Source organism: Lithobates pipiens, unplaced genomic scaffold, assembly GCF_037356315.1.
Source record: "Lithobates pipiens isolate NorthernLeopardFrog02 unplaced genomic scaffold, aLitPip1_a1.2 Scaffold_19, whole genome shotgun sequence".
Lineage (NCBI taxonomy): Eukaryota > Metazoa > Chordata > Amphibia > Anura > Ranidae > Lithobates > Lithobates pipiens.
Genome location: NW_027507764.1, coordinates 75,902,463 through 75,919,763, shown reverse-complemented (window position 1 = coordinate 75,919,763; position 17,301 = coordinate 75,902,463). Strand labels below are relative to the sequence as shown.

General features: G+C 41.0%; 1 protein-coding gene across 3 annotated transcripts in view; it reads right to left on the bottom strand.

Annotated features, from left to right (window-relative positions):
• MALRD1 (MAM and LDL receptor class A domain containing 1) overlaps nucleotides 1-17,301 on the bottom strand; it is a 696,170-nt gene that overhangs the window by 231,471 nt on the left and 447,398 nt on the right. For all 3 annotated transcript variants that reach the window (XM_077490931.1, XM_077490932.1, XM_077490933.1), the window contains one exon: nucleotides 6,876-7,056. In XM_077490931.1, the coding sequence (XP_077347057.1) occupies nucleotides 6,876-7,056 (181 nt within the window). The remainder of the gene's footprint in view (nucleotides 1-6,875; nucleotides 7,057-17,301) is intronic.

The window sequence follows — 17,301 nt, the reverse complement described above, 5'->3', positions numbered from 1 at the left end:
TCGCCCCTTCCCTCTGTGGAATCAATCTTTGAGCTCCATTATTAGATGGTGTCAAAGCCTACTGAGTGCATGATATCAGTGCCTCTCCCTTTACTTTGTTCTTTCCTGCAGTGCATCCATAATATGTCAGGAGCACTGCCGGTGGTCCAGTACCTATCTGCCTTTACCTGCTTCTAGTAGGTGGAAAGCTAAAGCAGTACTTACTCCTGAATTTAGTCTGCAGAGAATTGTAAGGGAGAAATGTCTTGCCTTCAGGATACATAAAACTTTTCCCTCTTTGATGAATGAATCAATATAACAAGTGATAAGTTTGCCACTTTTAGCATGCAGAATCACAAATCACAGCTTGATGAATTAGTCCCATTTTAGAATTACAATGGCAATACTTTTACTGTAAAATGATTCTGAAAAGGTAGGATGGGGTTTAGTTATATAAGGTAGGGCTGAAATTCGAATTTTCCTTTAAAGTTTAAAAAATAACCAGATTAGGATGATTCTATACTTTATAAAGTAAACTATATCTTTCTATATGCTGTAACCTCTTTATATAATAAAAAACTTAGTGATCCTGTCAGCAATTGAAGCTTATTCTGGCAGGGTGACACTGGTAGATTCACTGCAATGGTGTCACCCTGTGCAGTTTCTACAGCGATTGGGACTACAAGGCTGGGACATTAGGAACATTGAGGAACAGGGTTATCAAAGTTATCAGCCTTTTTATTACTATAAATGTTATCAGCTTTCGATATTAATCAATACAGCACATGCCCAGCTTCTCTCCCAGCCTCACCTCTAGGTGTGATGATTGATGGCTCATCACCTGCAGAGAATAGTGAGCATACCCGCATAGCGTCTAGAAAAAGGGATATCTCAACCCCTTCTGCTGGCTCTGGCACTGTGAGAAGACCTCTTCTAAAAAGCTCATTTCTGAGAGTCACGTTGAAGGTATGCAAAATGATAAAACGTTGCTTGAATATATAGAGAAGGCGGTAAGCCAAAAAAAGCAATAGGGCAGCACAGTGGTCAAGAGGTTAGCACTTGTGCCTGGCAGCACTAGGGCCATTGGTTTGATTCCTAACCATGCCACTACCTGCCTGGAGTTTCCATGCTCTCCCTATGCCCGCATGAGTTGCCTCTGGTTAGTCTGGTTTCCTCCTACATTCCTAAGACATGCTGGTAGGTTAAATGGTTACTATTTAAACTGGCCCTAGTATGTGTATGTATAAATTTGAGCTAGGGACCTTAGATTGTAAGCTCCTTGAGGGCAGGGACTGATGTGAATGTACAATATATATGTAAGGTGCTGTGTAAATTGTTGTTACTATATAAGTAATTGTAGTAAAATAAAAATTATCTAAAAAAAAAATAGTACTATCTGAGGAACGCTGCAACTAATCTAAATCGCCTCTCGTAACATGAGATTGTTCTGTCCAAATTTGTTCCCTCTCTCCCAGAGAATGCAAAGAAACCACAGTGGTTAAAGCTAGAAGTATCTACCCTTAACCTTTGCAGCCTCAGGGATTGGAGTTCCTGGAACATTCCAAAAAAGCTCAAACAGATATCCTCTTACCTTACAAGATTTTGCATTCTAATTCCTTGGCACAGAAAGAGTCCATCCCTAGAGTTGTTTTGGCAGCCCATATGGTAGTTGTGCCCAAAGAAGGAAAGGACCTAACATTGTGCCAGAACTATAGGCCAATCTCTTTGGTAAATCCAGATATTAAGATCCTTGCAAAGATTTTGTCTGATAGAATTAAAACATACTTCCATCAGCAATAATAAAGAAAGACCAAGTAGGTTTTATACCAGATAGAGAAAGTAGAGATCATTTTCAAAAAGCTATCTCCCTTATTAATTGGGTAGGAATGCAACAAATCCCCTGTCTGATTCTGTTCTCATATGCCAAGAAAGCTTTTGACAGTCCTCACTCCTGAATAGATTAGGGTTAGGGAACAAAAATACAAAAATTTAACAAAAATACAGGCCTGCCTCTCTGCACTCTACGATGGACTTGTGGCTTGAGTAAAAGTAAACAATACCTTTTAATCAGGCTTTCCTATCACAACCATGACATGTCAGGGATGCCCTCCATCCCTCTTGTTGATCACTTTAATGATGGAAGCATTAGGGCCAACCCAGACATTTCTTAAATCATAGTGGGATCAACAGAGCACAAGCTTGCCGCATTTGCGGACGATTTATTATTTCTTTTTGACCAAACCACATACGACTCTATCCAACCTCCAGTAAGAATTTATGAGGGGTAAATTTAGAGAAGCTTAGGTAATTTTTGTGTTCTTTTTATTTGTACATTTTCCACTTTTTGGGTATTTATTTGATATGTGTGCACTCATTCTCATAATTTTTTTTTTTTTAATTTTACTTTTTTTTCCACTGCTTCCACTGCTCATAAGTTTGACTGAGATTTTGGGAAAATAAAACTCTAAATGGTGTTCATTTCTAATGATGAGATCTCTGTGCATGTTTGTGTCAGTTATGTTGTAACTCTTTTTTCCCAGTTAGATATCTTATGTTATAGATAACGCAACAAAAGGAAAAGGACATGAGCATGCTTGTTGTAGAAGTGAGCAAGAGAACGATAAATGCCTGGAAGCCCTATTGAGATAGAAAAAGTCAAAGGTGACCCGGTCCATCAGATTCGACTTATAACTGAAATATCATGATTTAATTAACTGACCCTTTTATTCCCCTGTTGGACTGGAATGTATCTTTAAACCTTTATTTTGACATCACTGATGCAGAGGACAAGGGATGGTTATCAGCATGAAGTAATAGATACTGTACATCTCTGCCTAGAAGAAAGTTGAGTTCTGTTTGCCAGTCTGAAGATGTTGCTTCCTTGTCAAGACAAGGTCACGCCAAGGCAAGTTCAGAGGAAGATGATGGATGGCGGCAGATACCAGACAACAGGGTGTATGTGCCATGTCAATCTATACGCCTTACAGACACAAATACAAACATGCCGGGTGGCCTTACTAATCAATTTAGAGCATTTTTGCATTCTGGGCTTTGTGTCTTCTGTCACATAAGCGCTTTAAACATCATCAGTTGATGTGATGCTCGCAGAATCGCCAAGCACTAGGAAATCTGAACCTTGTACTTTCCAGATCTGGTCAGTGGTAAATCAAGTGTACAGAATATTAAACATCAAAGTCTAATATCCCTCCAAGCAGCAATCAATGCTGACACAAATAGGATCATTTAATTTACTGAAGGAGGTGCTACATTTTATCAATGAGTGACTTGCCTGCACAAGTGGCATCTAGAAGGCAGCTGCCATTTTTAAAGTCAGACTTATTAAATAAACAGAGATGAATGTAGATGAGCCATGCTGTAAAAAGTTAAGTAAATATTTTTATATTTTTATATTTAAAAATAAACAGCATGTGCTAGGTTTTAGAGCAGTGCTTTTTAACCTTTTTTTGGTCATGGCACCCTTTAAAATTCTCGAGGCACCCCATTCTAAAATGTAAAAACAAAACAAATAGTTTTACATAACACAATAACTCAGCGTGGTGCCTGGTTAGGTGACAGGTCCTCCGGTAGTGAAGTAGTTGGTGCGCTGACTGCTTCCCTAGCTGTCCATCTCCTCCAGAAGCAGACAAGGGTTATGGAGATCCAGAGCATGATCATTGGGTACAGAGAAGAAAGGGTTAATGAGCTTGTATGGTGCTCGACAGGAGCCCATTCTGTCACTGGGAGTGAGGTCATAGAGGTAAGCCGGACTGTTGGGGTGGGTGCAAGCTCAGTTACAAGTGTGAAGTGACATGGAACAAGACTTCTTACAGAGAAACATTATTGCTGCACACAACTGACTCATCTCTGCGTCGGGGACTGCCTTAATGTTTTTTTTTTTTCACATAACCACAGCCACCGCCTGGTCCCAGGCATTGGTGAGCACGCCTTGGAGTGAGGTGCTACGCATATTAGACACCGCCCACAGATCCACTATCTCTGCTGCAAGTTTTAAGCATCAACTACTCAGTAAAAACTCCCAAGATCATTCATCTACATTCCAACCTACCTCCAGCCAAATATTTTTGTTTTATGAATTTTTCCTTGCTTTGTGAGAATTTGTTAGCAGAGCTGATATGCAGACAGAGATCAGTGCCCTGAACCCCCCCCCCCCCCCCCCCCCAGGGTATCAAGGCACCAAGTCAGCAGACAAAGCAAATCCAGGAAACAGGCGAAGGTAGTTAACAGCCAGGCAGCACAGTACAGAATCAGCAGGCAACGATAAGTCCAGTAAACAGGCCGGGGTCAAAGAGATCAGGTGAACAAGGTCAATGCAGGAGCAAAGGCAGAGTCCAGGAGAAAGCCGGGTCATACACAGGTAAGCAGGTTCAATGGATCAGAACACAGGAATACAGGTACAAGCTGAAAACCATTAAGCAATTGCTCATGGTGACAAGCCAGTTTAAATAGGCAGCTGGGTGCCAAGTATGCTAAGATATTTAAAGAATATCTGTCCTTTAGTTTATGTTGGTGGCCATCCATTAGTCTGCATGCACCATTGTCTGCCATTCATGTAATGACATACTTTTTACAGTTCTGGAACTCCCATTTAATGCCCAATATATAAACAAATTTTGATTTTTCTCACAACCCAGAGTCTTGTCTCACAATCCAGAATCTTGTTTCATAAACCAGAGCCTTGTCTTGCAAACCAAAGTCTTGTCTCACAACCCAGAGTCTTGTCTCACAACCCAAAGCCTTATCTCACTAACCAGAGTCTTGTCTTAAAAAACACAGTATTGTTTCTCATTTTAGAGTCTTGTTTCTTATCCCAGAGTCTTGTTTCACAACCCAAAGTCTCACAACCTAGAACCTTGTCTCACAGCCCAGAGCCTTGTCTCACAACAACAAATCTACCCCACCCCTATGCGTTACGTCACCGGGTCATGTGACTCATCAGGGGGATTCCTATCAAAGAAATAGGATAGGAACCCCCCTGATGAGTCAAGTGACCGTGTGACGTAACGCGTGGGGGAGGGACAGATTTGTTTGACAAGACGATTTGTATCATCCAAGGAAAGGCACGAATTTGGCACGAATTTGTATTTATTTGATATATACTGTATACAGTTGGTGCACTGGAGTACCCAATGAATGTGAGTTTTATGTACAAATTTAATAAATGATATAATGTTTTAAAGAGGAGCTGCACCTAAAAAAAAAATATTAAAAGCCAGCAGCTACTAATATTGCAGCTGCTGACTTTTAATAAAATCACACTTACCTGTCCCAGGTTCCAGCGATGTCGGCGACAGATGACGAGCGATCGCTCGTCTCGCTGCTGCCACCGCCGCCATCCTCTGTCAGGGAATCGGGAAGTGAAGCATGACGGCTTCACTGCCCGGTTCCCTACTGCGCATACGCGGGTCGCGCTGCGCGTCTCTTATGGTCCCCCGCTGTGTCTCTGGGAACTGTGTGTTTCCCAGAACACAACGGGGGGGGGGGCGTCTGTGGGGGTTCTGCGGCGGTCTGGCCGGAAGTGTGTGCAGTTACCTGGATTATCCAGGTAACTGCACCCCCCTTCCCCCTGAAAGGTGCCGATTGTGGCACCGGAGGGGGGGAGGGATCAGAATAGCGGAACTTCCCCTTTAGGGTGAAGAACCTCTTTAAAATGATATAAGCATTATATGGAGCTCTCGTTCCATATATATCAAATCATTATGGAGGAAGATTGAAGGAGCATTAAGGAGGAAAACATGACTTGTTAGTCCAGAGTGACTAAAAAGTTAATTTTGACAAAACTTAATTGTGAGGTCACATTCTTTAAGGTGAGCGCATTTCTATTGGGGGAGCACTGTGGTAAATTCATATTAGACACGTTTTTTGAAGATATGTGAAGATTCAGGGAATTTTCATCTTTTCTTTGGATATTGATTTAACCGCACTTAAATACTGAATATAGACTTGGACTACCATAAGAAGATACATTGTTATTAATATTACTGTATTTTATATTGTATTTATTTAACATTGGCACTTGTAATGGCATATGGTAATAGTTTGACACAGCATGAGTCTAGATATGGTATTAGCGCAGCATTATTTGGTTTAGTAATTTTTTTGCACATTTATATTGGGAGTGTGTTATTTCCTGCTGGCTTTAGATAATACAGTTACACTCTAGTTCCCCAAAAGCCTTTTTTTTTGATTTTACAAGGAAGATATATAACGACAGGATGTAGATAGATATATATTGACTGACAACTGTCTCTGGCTTCAGGTTTTACTCTGATTATAGATTAAAGTGGTTCTAAAGCCTAAACATGTCCTACCCTAATGCATTCCTTGCATTAAGGTAAAAAATGTTTAGGTATTGGTTTTGGCCTCTAACTCCCCCTTACACTTACTTGAGCCTTCATTCGACCCAGCACTCTGCACGCCTGCAGCTCTTCTCTCCCCTCACTTCTGTGTCTCACTGGCTTTGCTGGGACACCAGGAGCCATTGGCTCCCAGTGCTGTCAATTAAAGCCAGTGACAAGGGGGTGGGGGGTGGGGTAGAGTCCCGCTATCTGTGTCAATGGAAGTGAGCAGGCAAGAATGCCTCCATGGGAAGCGGCTATCTGTAGGGGCACTGGAAAAAGAGGAGGAGCCAGGAGTGCTGGTGAGGGGACCTGAGAAGAGGGGTTTGGGGCCGGAAGGTACATGTTGTTGTTTTTTTTGTTTGTTTTTTTTATTTCCTTTACAATCACTTCAAGGGAATATGCCCACTCAGAGTCACCAGCCCAGATACCATGTGCACACAATGAATGTCAAAATGGAAATGAATGTCATTCTGCAGGTAGGCTCTGCCCTTCCCTAGTTTGAATGCACAAAGGAGCATGCTTTGAATTGTTACTCACCTGGTGAGCAGTTGGTAAACTCAATGTCGTCAATGGCTGCTCCTCCACCAAAACTTTTTGTGCGTACTCCTTCAAAAATAACTTCAAAATGTCTCAGCTTCCCAAGGTGAATTTTTACTTCATTCCACTTGGCATCTTGGTTCTCCGACTCTCCCCATACATTTTTCAGGCTAGTCTCTGTCTAAATAGAGTCCAAAATCAATGTTACATCACACCTGTAATTTAGTATGAAACAATAAATTTATTTTCTGGGGTAACTGAATTATATTGCTCACAAAGTAACACAATTAGCATTGTTACTTTGTTTGCGGTTTTGAATACATTGTATACATTTAATATGTACTGTGTATGTACAGTATTATTGTCTGTATCAGTTTTGGATTCAGCTAGGGCTATCTTATTGACATGATGAGGCCCTGCTAGGAAGTACCTAGTTGCTTTTATTGGGGTTTTTTTCTTGGGAAATATTTTTGTAATATGAATTAAAGAATATATTTTTTTTCTTTATCTATTTATTTATATTCCTACTTGGTCTCTATTCATTTATTTAGTTTAGGTGCAGAATAAAGTAATTCTAGGTTTGAATAATTAATAAGCAATTTATAGTAATATCAATTACATTTTATAGGTTATAGAATATCTTCTTCAAAACAAAAGTTCAATTATGTTTAGGTTTAACTAGTATATTATGCATGAAAATATTTTTGAATGTTTTTAAGTCTCATTAAAACATCCTTCCACCCAACCCAGTGTTGCCAGCTGTCCTCCTTTAAAAAACCCTATAGCATAAATGCGTGTTTCAGTGGTACATTTTTTCCATTTCTTTAATTGGGTAGAAGAAATTTGGATTCCTTCCAAACATGACCAATTTAGCTTCAAGGGAAAAAAAAGCTAGGATGAAAATTGATTGTCCTCACAGCTGAAATCACTTATGTCATCAGGTATATTATGACATATATAATGTACCGTGTGCCTACAAGTGAACTACTTGCCACCATGTGGGGATAACTTGGACTCCTCCATTTTCTTTTCTTTATTTTTAGTATTTTATTTGGTGCACAGATCGTTTTTTACTCATGACGAAGCTTATCATGTAAGTGAAACGTAGAGTATTTTTGGGAGCTCCTTATTGGGGGCATGCATGGTTTTGTAGGGTGGGTGTTTTTGAGTTTATTGGCAGGCAAGTAGCACTTTATAGGATCTGAGGAATCCTGTGTTTGAGGCATAGTTGGAGAATTTGACCCCTAGTTTTGGAGGTAGTGTGGCATTACCCTTTGGTCCAGGCAAGAGCTAGAGATGACTGAGGAACCTTTTAGTCCTGGGGATGATTTAGCACTTAATGCCCGAGTTTATATTCAGGAAGTGTTCCAATCATAGAAGTCACAGTAAATACCAGTCAAGACCAGTAGGAATTCAAAGTGCATAGCCTGGTTTGGTTTAGGGTCAGACTGACCTAGTACATCCAGCCAGACTAGCCAGAATCCCTAGCTATTGAGGCTGGTAGTTTTTCAAGCTATGAATACTTAGTAAAGGAGGGATTCTTTTTTTCTGGTGACCATATTGACAAAAAATCATTGCTAATGCCTTTTGCCAACCAATAAACACTAATCCTCCCTTGAAGTAAATACATACACACAGTCAATACATTGTATATAATTTGATTAAAGGTTACATTTTAATACCAATGGCCTTGGTGGGGTTACGCACCCTCGTTCATTTTAAAAGTATCTGATTGCCAGTATAGGTATTATTTATTGCAGCGCGTGGCGTATGGTCTGAGCACTGACAGGCTGACCCTGCACCCCTTCAATGCAGCAATTCTGGCAGCACTCATACGTCTATTTCCCAAAGACAACCTCTGAATATGATGCTGAGCACGTGCACTCAACTTCTTAGGTCGACCATGCCGAGGACTGTTCTGAGTGAAACCTGTCCTGTTAAACCGCCGTATGGTCTTAGCCACCATGCTGCAGCTCAGTTTCAAGGTCTTGGCAATCTTTTTATAGCCTAGGCCATCTTTATGTAGAGCAACAATTCTTGTTTTCAGATCCTCAGAGAGTTCTTAGCCATGGGGTGCCATGTTGAACTTCCAGTGACCAATATTAGAGAGAGAGAGATAACATCAAATTTATAACAGCTGCTCCCCATTCACACCTGAGACCTTGTAACACTGAGTCACATGACACCGGGAGGGAAAATGGCTAATTGGGCCCAATTCTGACATTTTCACTTAGGAGTATACTCACTTTTGTTGCCAGCGGTTTAGACATTAATGGCTGTGTGTTGAGTTATTTTGAAGGGACAACAAATTTACACTGTTATACAAGCTGTAAACTCACTACTTTACATTGTAGCAAAGTGTCATCAATTGTACAAACATCTGCATTTGTGTCAAACAACCAATAGTAATACAGATCAATTAAATGATCATTTTCAATAGATTGCATCATTCAATATTTTACTTAATTATGAATTGTTTGTTTGCTAACATTCATACCTTCGACCAATCGATATATGTTTGGCCATCTTTAGGCTTAGTGTATGATCTGGGATCATAATTATTACCCTGCAGGTCTAGGAGACTGGAGAGAAAACTGTTAATTTAATGCCAGTTGTTTGTTTTGTGTCTCAAGTGAAAAGCCATAGAGCTTCCAATATGATATAGTTATGTAGCCATGTTGAACAAGTGCATTTTGTTCAACCAATAAAATAAAAAAATGAATAGAATGAATAATTAGAAAATTTCCATACACACAATTGGATATTCCCTGGATTAACAATCTCTGGCAGTATTATCTATAAATGTTAAGATCAGTTATATTTTGTGTATTTAGGAATGCATCCAGATCTTTTTTTAAATAATCTACTGAGCTAGCCAGAGTTATTTCTTAACGGGGTTGTAAACCTTCATGTTTTTTCACCTTAATGCATCCTATGCATTAAGGTGAGAAAACACCTGGCAGTGACCGGCCCCTCAGCCCCCGTATTACTTACCTGAGCCCTGGAACTTGACACGACGGGGAGGCGCTGTCTCTCTGCCCAAGGTTCTCGGCTCTTGATTGGATAGATTGATAGCAGTGCAGCCATTGGCTCCCACTGCTGTCAATCAAATCCAATGATGCGGGTGTCGGGGGGCGGGGCCGAATCATACATTCAGTGGCTATGGACGCTGAATGCTTAACTCGGGAGTATGCCTGCAAGGTAACACCATTGGGAGAGCACTTCTCCTAGAGGTTATCTGATGTGGGGAGAAGCCACGAGAGCCGCCGGGGGACCCCAGAAGATGAGGTTCGGGGGCCACTCTGTGCAAAACGAGCTGCACAGTAGAGGTAAGTATGATATGTTTGTTATTAAAAAAAATGAACCTTTACAATCACTTTAAGGGAGTCTAGTCCACATTATCAAAGCTCTGAGCCAATCAGTTGTGCTGCATGCAGATGTATTGACAAGAAACATGCTGATAGGTGGAGAGAGAAGCATGAGTAAGAGAATTACCCAATTACTCTAATGCTGCCTTTCTGCTGTCTAAACTGATGTGGGGAGAGGACATCACTGTAGATCTAAACGTTATCTGTGTCACCTACATGGACATGCTTTGTGATGGGGCTGAGTAAATCTCAGGACTAGATGAACAGGAATAAAATGTAAACCCGCTCCCATATATATTTCATATGTCATTTAGCTATTTGCCTGAATTTCAATTTTAAAACTGCACAAAATGTACCTATATCTGTGTTATTTCTTAAAGCCAATATGATGTTCCTCTCCTTGAAGAGCACATACTCACTTTTCCTTTACTCTGTTGGTAGGGGGTAGATTGTGACTCACTCTGCTTCTTATATCATATCTCATATAACAGCACTGGTGATTAGTCTAGCACTATCGTAGGGAAAATGTCCTTAGCCTAGTATAAGCTAGACCTAAAGTAACTGAACAGGATGCTAGGGTTGGATCCTGGAAGGCATGCATGGACGTGCATGTGCATGAAAACGCATTGGGAGGGGCCTTATGCGCTGATGTCATGCCGCCATATGCAAGGTTTGGATTGGTGGCCATTGCTGTAAGTCCAGCCATTTTTTTTCTTGATGTACATCATGTGGAATGTTTTTTTATTTGGCTTTTAATTGCTAATCATCTTAAAGAGGAAGTAAACCCTGATGAGTTTACTTCCTCTTTCATTCCCTGCAAAGGCAAAGCATAATGGACTACTATGCATCGCATAATAGTCCATTATGTGTCACTTACCTGACACAGGAGCCAGCGATGTCACCGCTGTCCCCTGTAGTCCGGCGCATCCATGTTGTCGGTGGGGTCTCGCAGCTCCGCCGCTGTCATTCGGCGAAGCCGCGATGACGTCACTCCCGCGCATGCGCACGGGAGCCGACACGCGCAGCAGCTCCGTTCTTGGAAATGCCGCGCTCAGTGCGCCGGCGCGCCGCTGTCTACGGCGCATGCGCTGTAGACAGCGGTGCCTGTCTTCGGGCAAATATCTCCTAAACCGTATAGGTTTAGGAGATATTTCTTGGACCTACAGGTAAGCCTTAATCTAGGCTTACCTGTAGGTCAAAGTGTGTTGTAAGGGTTTACAACCACTTTAATAAAATATACTACACTATATACTACCTTTCAGGATCTGTATAACAAGCATGTTTTCAATTAGGATTCCCTCTGATTGAGCACTGTGCTATCTGGAGGATCGATTAAATGGCTGCTGTGGATTCCTCTAGGATGGATTGATACTTAAATGCTGTTTTCCAATGGCAGTCTGATGCATGCATATTGGTGGAGGAAGAGCACTGAAGTCACTTTGTATTTTTCTATTGATGCACTGCAAAATATTATAATGGAAGGATTGCTTCTTCAATTATCACATAAAATTCTTTCACTTTGAGGACTTTTATTATGAACACTATTCAATTACGTGCATGTTGTCCTACTACTAATGGTTTTGATTTATTTTTATATTTTATATGTCTATTCTCCACTTATTCAATGATTACCGTATGATTGTCTCTTAATATTTACAGCTCTGTACTTTCTCCAATTTCATTGTTATATTGGGTTGGTCATCTATAGTGCCAGCAGCTCCACTTCGTGAGTGTTCACTGATTTATTTACTGAGATATTAATCTCCATTGTAAGGGCTGTGGTCCTTTTTTAGGGGGCAAAAAGAATCCCAGTTAGAGTATTCAGGGATTCTTACCCATGCAAGGTGAGGGGTTTCCGGAGTGGCCCAAAAGAGAAGAAAAGCTGAATTGCAGCTTTCACAGGATTTTTATGTTTTATTATGGGACCTGGGAGGCTCGGAGAGATTTTGGGAAGGAAAGAGCCTGTAACACTGACTACAGGTACTGTGGTCCTGAAAGGGTTTACATGCCTATGAGAGTGGACTGAAAAGGACAAGAAGCAATCAGCAGGTTCCCATGAGGCGTGGTGTGGAACAGCACACAGTGGTTAGAAGAGCTGTGGGCTGTTTGTTTCTGAGACTTTGTTGAGCTTTTGCTACATTTCTGGACCCTTGAAGAGGGAGGGAACTTGAGAACCCTGTTATGGGACATCTTGAAGATGACTTATATCAGAGGTGGATGGACTGTTTTGTTTGTTTTCTTGCTGAAATTAGCAGTTTTCATTTATCTTTTGGAAAATAATGACTCTTTGTTTTTACCAACTCAGCTGGCTGGTAATCCTTGGCTCCACCAAATATTACATACTCTAACTGTAACAAGCCTTTTTCCTGCTTCTGGTGGATAAGCAAAATGGTGGGGAGCAAAGCAAAGGTGAGCGTGGGCTACTGGGCAATAGGGAATTTAATTTATCCTGTTATTTTGTCCTGTATGAAAAAGCACAGCTTTGCTTTAAAAATGAGTCACCAACAGCAACTTCTGTGTGGTAAAAGAGTTAAATAAGAAATAGCCACCAACTCAATTAAATCTGGCTCAGCCACATCCCAATATATAATACACCAAAGATAGTCAACACTATTACATGTAGTCAATTGCTGCCAATTCAACACATTTTGAAAAAGGAAAAAGAAAAAAAAGAAGGATGCAGCATGAAAGGGATGGAAAATGAATAAATGTAACAGAGCAAGTGAAGTAGGCACAGAAAATATGGCACAAGCAGAAGATATAAAAAAGGTGAATAAGGTGAACATGGGATTTAAAACAGCCTTCATTCTTCAAGCTACATTTTCCTGAATGCTAGCCTCAACGTATAAAAGCATAATGTATCACAGAAGCCACAGCTGCTGCATCATTAATCCTCCGACGAGCAGGTTCTGAGTGATGTTAATTAATTTGTTCTTTCATGGAAGTTACAAAAATGCCTAATATGGTTTCTGCTGGTCAATTTATTATGTGAAAGGGATCTCAAGGGGTCAGAGGTCATAGATTAATGTAGAAAAAAAAAGTCAAAACAAGGTATATGGTAAAATGTAAGAGGGACAGGGTTATTATTCAAACACCATCTCATTAAAATTCCCAGTGCAACAAAGAAATGGAAACATCAATATTGTTTCGTTGGTTAATTTCAAAGTGACTTTGCATTGAGTTGGAGAAGGGAAGATCGTCAAATTAATGATCAACTTGGCTCTTCTCTCCACTTCTTTTATTAGTCTTTAACATAGCAAGGCCTGCACAAAGCAGTGAGTGGCTCAGTGGCTAGCACTGTTGCTTCGCATAGCTGGGGTCCTTGGTTCTGTTCTAATGATATGGATATTGAGTAAGAACCCCACACTTTGGAAACATGTTGATGTGTTTTGGGCTTTTTCCTAATTCGTTCTTCAGAATGTTTTGCCTGATATTGAAAGGGTCATTTGATTGTAATCTTTCAATTGAGGAACTAAAAAGAATGGTTCCTTATACTCTTCAAAATGTAGCAATATAAATAATTATGGGGTTGATTTACTAAAACTGCAGTGTGCAAAATCTGGTGCAGCTGTGCATGGTAGCCAAACAGCTTCTAACTTCAGCTTGTTCAGTTAAGCTTTGACAAAAAATACCTGGAAGCTGATTGGTTTCTATGCAGAGCTATAAGTGCTCCATATATCACCAAGGTCGCCATAAGGCTGTAGGATTGGGGTTCTAAGAAATAACTGTCTTTAAACCTTTTGTACTCAACTTTCTAAAGATCTGGAATAGTAAGAGTCAATTAAGAAGGTGGACTCACAAACAATATCTTTCCTTTGGCATTCTAATGATTTTAGGACAACTGTACGTTTATATGAAGCTTAAAGCGGGACTGTACTGGGGAAAAAAATATTAAAAGCCAGCAGCTATAAATACTACAGATGCTGACTTTTAATAAATGGACACTCACCTGTCCCGGGGTCCAGCGATGCCGGCAGCCGAGGCCGATCGATCGCTCGGCTCTCGGCTGCTGCCGACACCATTCTAGGTGAGGGAATCAGGAAGTGAAGCCCCCTACTGCGCATGTGTGAGTCGCGCAGCGCAATAGGAATTGTCCGCGCTGTCTCTGGGACCCGTGTGTGTCCCAGCAGACAGCGCAGCAGGACTAGAAGAGGCATAGACTCCCACAGGAGTCTATGCCCGGAAGTGGGTGTAAATACCTGTCTTTGACAGGTATCTCCACCCCCCTCCCCCCTAAAAGGTGCCAATTGTGACACCGGAGGGGGGGAGGGTTCCGATCAGTGGAAGTTCCACTTTAGGGTGGAACCCCGCTTTAACATTACCCCCTTATCTCTTCACTAAAACCATGCCTAATAAAGTAGTTAGGATGTTTTTTTTTTTGTTTGTTTGTTTTTTTTGCTACAAATTGTCCATACTTTCATTGAATCTTAAGGGAATCTATTGTGTATTTATTAACTTGTATTTATGTATGTTTATTGTATACACTTTATGTATGTAATATTATATTTTATTACTTTTTCTTTTACAATCGCTTTTATTGGGAAGATCATGAATATAAGTACAGAAAAAGAAAATGTGTACATCACATAAAAAAGGTTCAGTGGAGTGGTGTAAAAATAATCTAAATTAGCATGAAGCAGTGTTATAATATAGCACTGGGGAAAAATAATCCAAAAAGTACTAATATTGAATACTGAGGAGATATGAGAAGTGGGTAGATCACTGTCTTCCAATGGCAAATAATGTGCAATATAAAAAAAAAAAAAAAAGGTTGAACAGATGATATATAGTTGAAGATGATGTATCTATACAGTATGAGGAATATAATACCTGTGTGTTAGTTCAAGGTATATCCCAAAATCTTTTTTTCCAAAAATATGCATAGTATTTTGGAGTGTGTGATGGGCATGTTCTGAAAGTTTGATAGTTTCCATTTTGAATAGTAACTGGGCCCAAATAAGGTCAGGTCATTTCCAGTTAAAGTGGTTGTTAAGCCACTCTAACATGTATAAACGATAAGCACGGCCTCCTATTGCAGTGCCCCCCTCTGTGTATAATTTCTAAAAATAAATGCTGAAAATACCTAATTTCACTGCGGAGATTGTGATCACATAAATGGCCAGCTTTCTTCTTTCCTCCTCTGAGAAATGCAGTGGGCAGGGCTGAGATTCCTCTGCTGATGTCAGTCTGGAGGGGAGGAGTGGAGGAGGAGAGAGCTGGCTGGTCATGTGATTGCAACCTCTGCTGTGAAATTAGGTATTTACAGTATTTATAAATCATTCACAGAGGGGGACACTGCAATAGGAGGCAGTGCTCATGGTGTATTCAGGTTAGTGAGAGCAGCAGGAGGGGGGAGGGGCGGCTCACACACAGACAGAGAGGGGAGGGTAAGGAGGACACAGGAGCAGAGAGGAGAGCAGATAGCAGGCTGCTGATGACAGAAGTACGTAAACTGACCACAGTGTCTGGTCTCAGCAGTCATGATACACTGTGGTCAGTTTACAGAGGGGTGGGGAGAAACTGGCAGGATCAGCCAGGTTTTGTAGGTGTTACAAGGAGCCAAATTGCACAGGAAAAGCACTGTGTCATATAATATGCTTTAACCACTTGACCACTGGGCACTTAAACCCCCTTCCTAACCAGACCAATTTTCAGCTTTCGGTGCTCTCACACTTTGAATGACAATTACTCAGTCATGCAACACTATACCCATATGATATTTTGGTCCTTTTTTTCACACAAATAGAGCTTTCTTTTGGTGGTATTTAATCTGGGTTTTTTTATTTTTTGCGCTATAAATCAAAAAAGACTTAAAATTCGGTAAAATTTTTTATAAAAATTCTTTATTTCTGTTAAAATTTATTGCAGAGTATTGGCAAGTATTGGCAGAGTATTGGCGAGTATTGACAGAGTATTGGCAGAGTATTGCAAAATAGTACAGAGTATTGCAGATTGCAAAGTATGGGAAGAGTACTGCAGAGTATTGGCAGAGTACTGCAGAGTATTGGCACTGAGCAGCGCTGTGGGCACTACATATCCAGCCCACAACGCTGCTACAAACGATCTCTCCCCCCTCTCCCCTTGCACTGTACAGATCGGCACAGAGAGGGGAGGCAGATACCGGCATTATGACATGACGTTGGTTTGTTTACAAGTGATTTTACGGAGTGATCACGCAGTAAACGGCCGCTCCCACCGGCCATTTACCATGATCCGTGATGCGCAGGGTCTTCTGGACCCGGCAGTCATGGATATTTCCGGGAGCGCACACCAGGGGGTGTGCGAGAGCAACATTCTGGGAGGACGTGTAATGCCGCGTACACGACCGATTTGACCGCATTAAGCCGAACAATTTGATCATGTGTGGGCTCCAGCGAACTTTTTCATCCTAAAGTCCAGCAGACTTAGAAAGTAGTTTTGACTCAAAATTTGTCCGCTGGACTTGGCTTTCAGCAGACAATCCATTCGTCAGTGTGCTAGTCCGGTGGACTAAGAATGATGCATGCTCAGAAGCAAGTACGAGAAGGAAGCTATTGGCTACTGGCTATTGAACTTCCTTTTTCGAATCCCGTTGTACGTGCTGTACGTCATCGCATTAGAAATCGCCGGACTTTTAGAGTGTCCGTGTGTGTCCAAGTCCGTTTGTTAGAAAGTGCACGGGACAATTCGGTTGTGTGTACGTGGCATAAGAGTGATTGTTTTGCCTGTAGCAAGTGTTGCATTATTGGTAGCTGCCTGCCAAATTGGTTGAAGAAATGTGCAACTCCAAAAAGTATGTAGAAAGGAACCTTGGTCTGTGCATCCCCTGAAACAATTAGGAGAGGATGTAGGATAAAAGGAGTGTATTTTGGTAGGGGTCAAATACCATCTGGAGAATAATTTTGTTGGGGCCTCCCTGATTGAGACTGAGCGGTTGCTTTTACGCAGATTGTCAATAATGGAGACCCAGTCCTCTATATCAATGGAGCATTCCAGTTCCTCTTCCCATTGCAACATTGATTTAGATTTTTCAGGGAGATGAAGAGTGTTAAAGTGTTTATAAAGATGAAATATCAAAA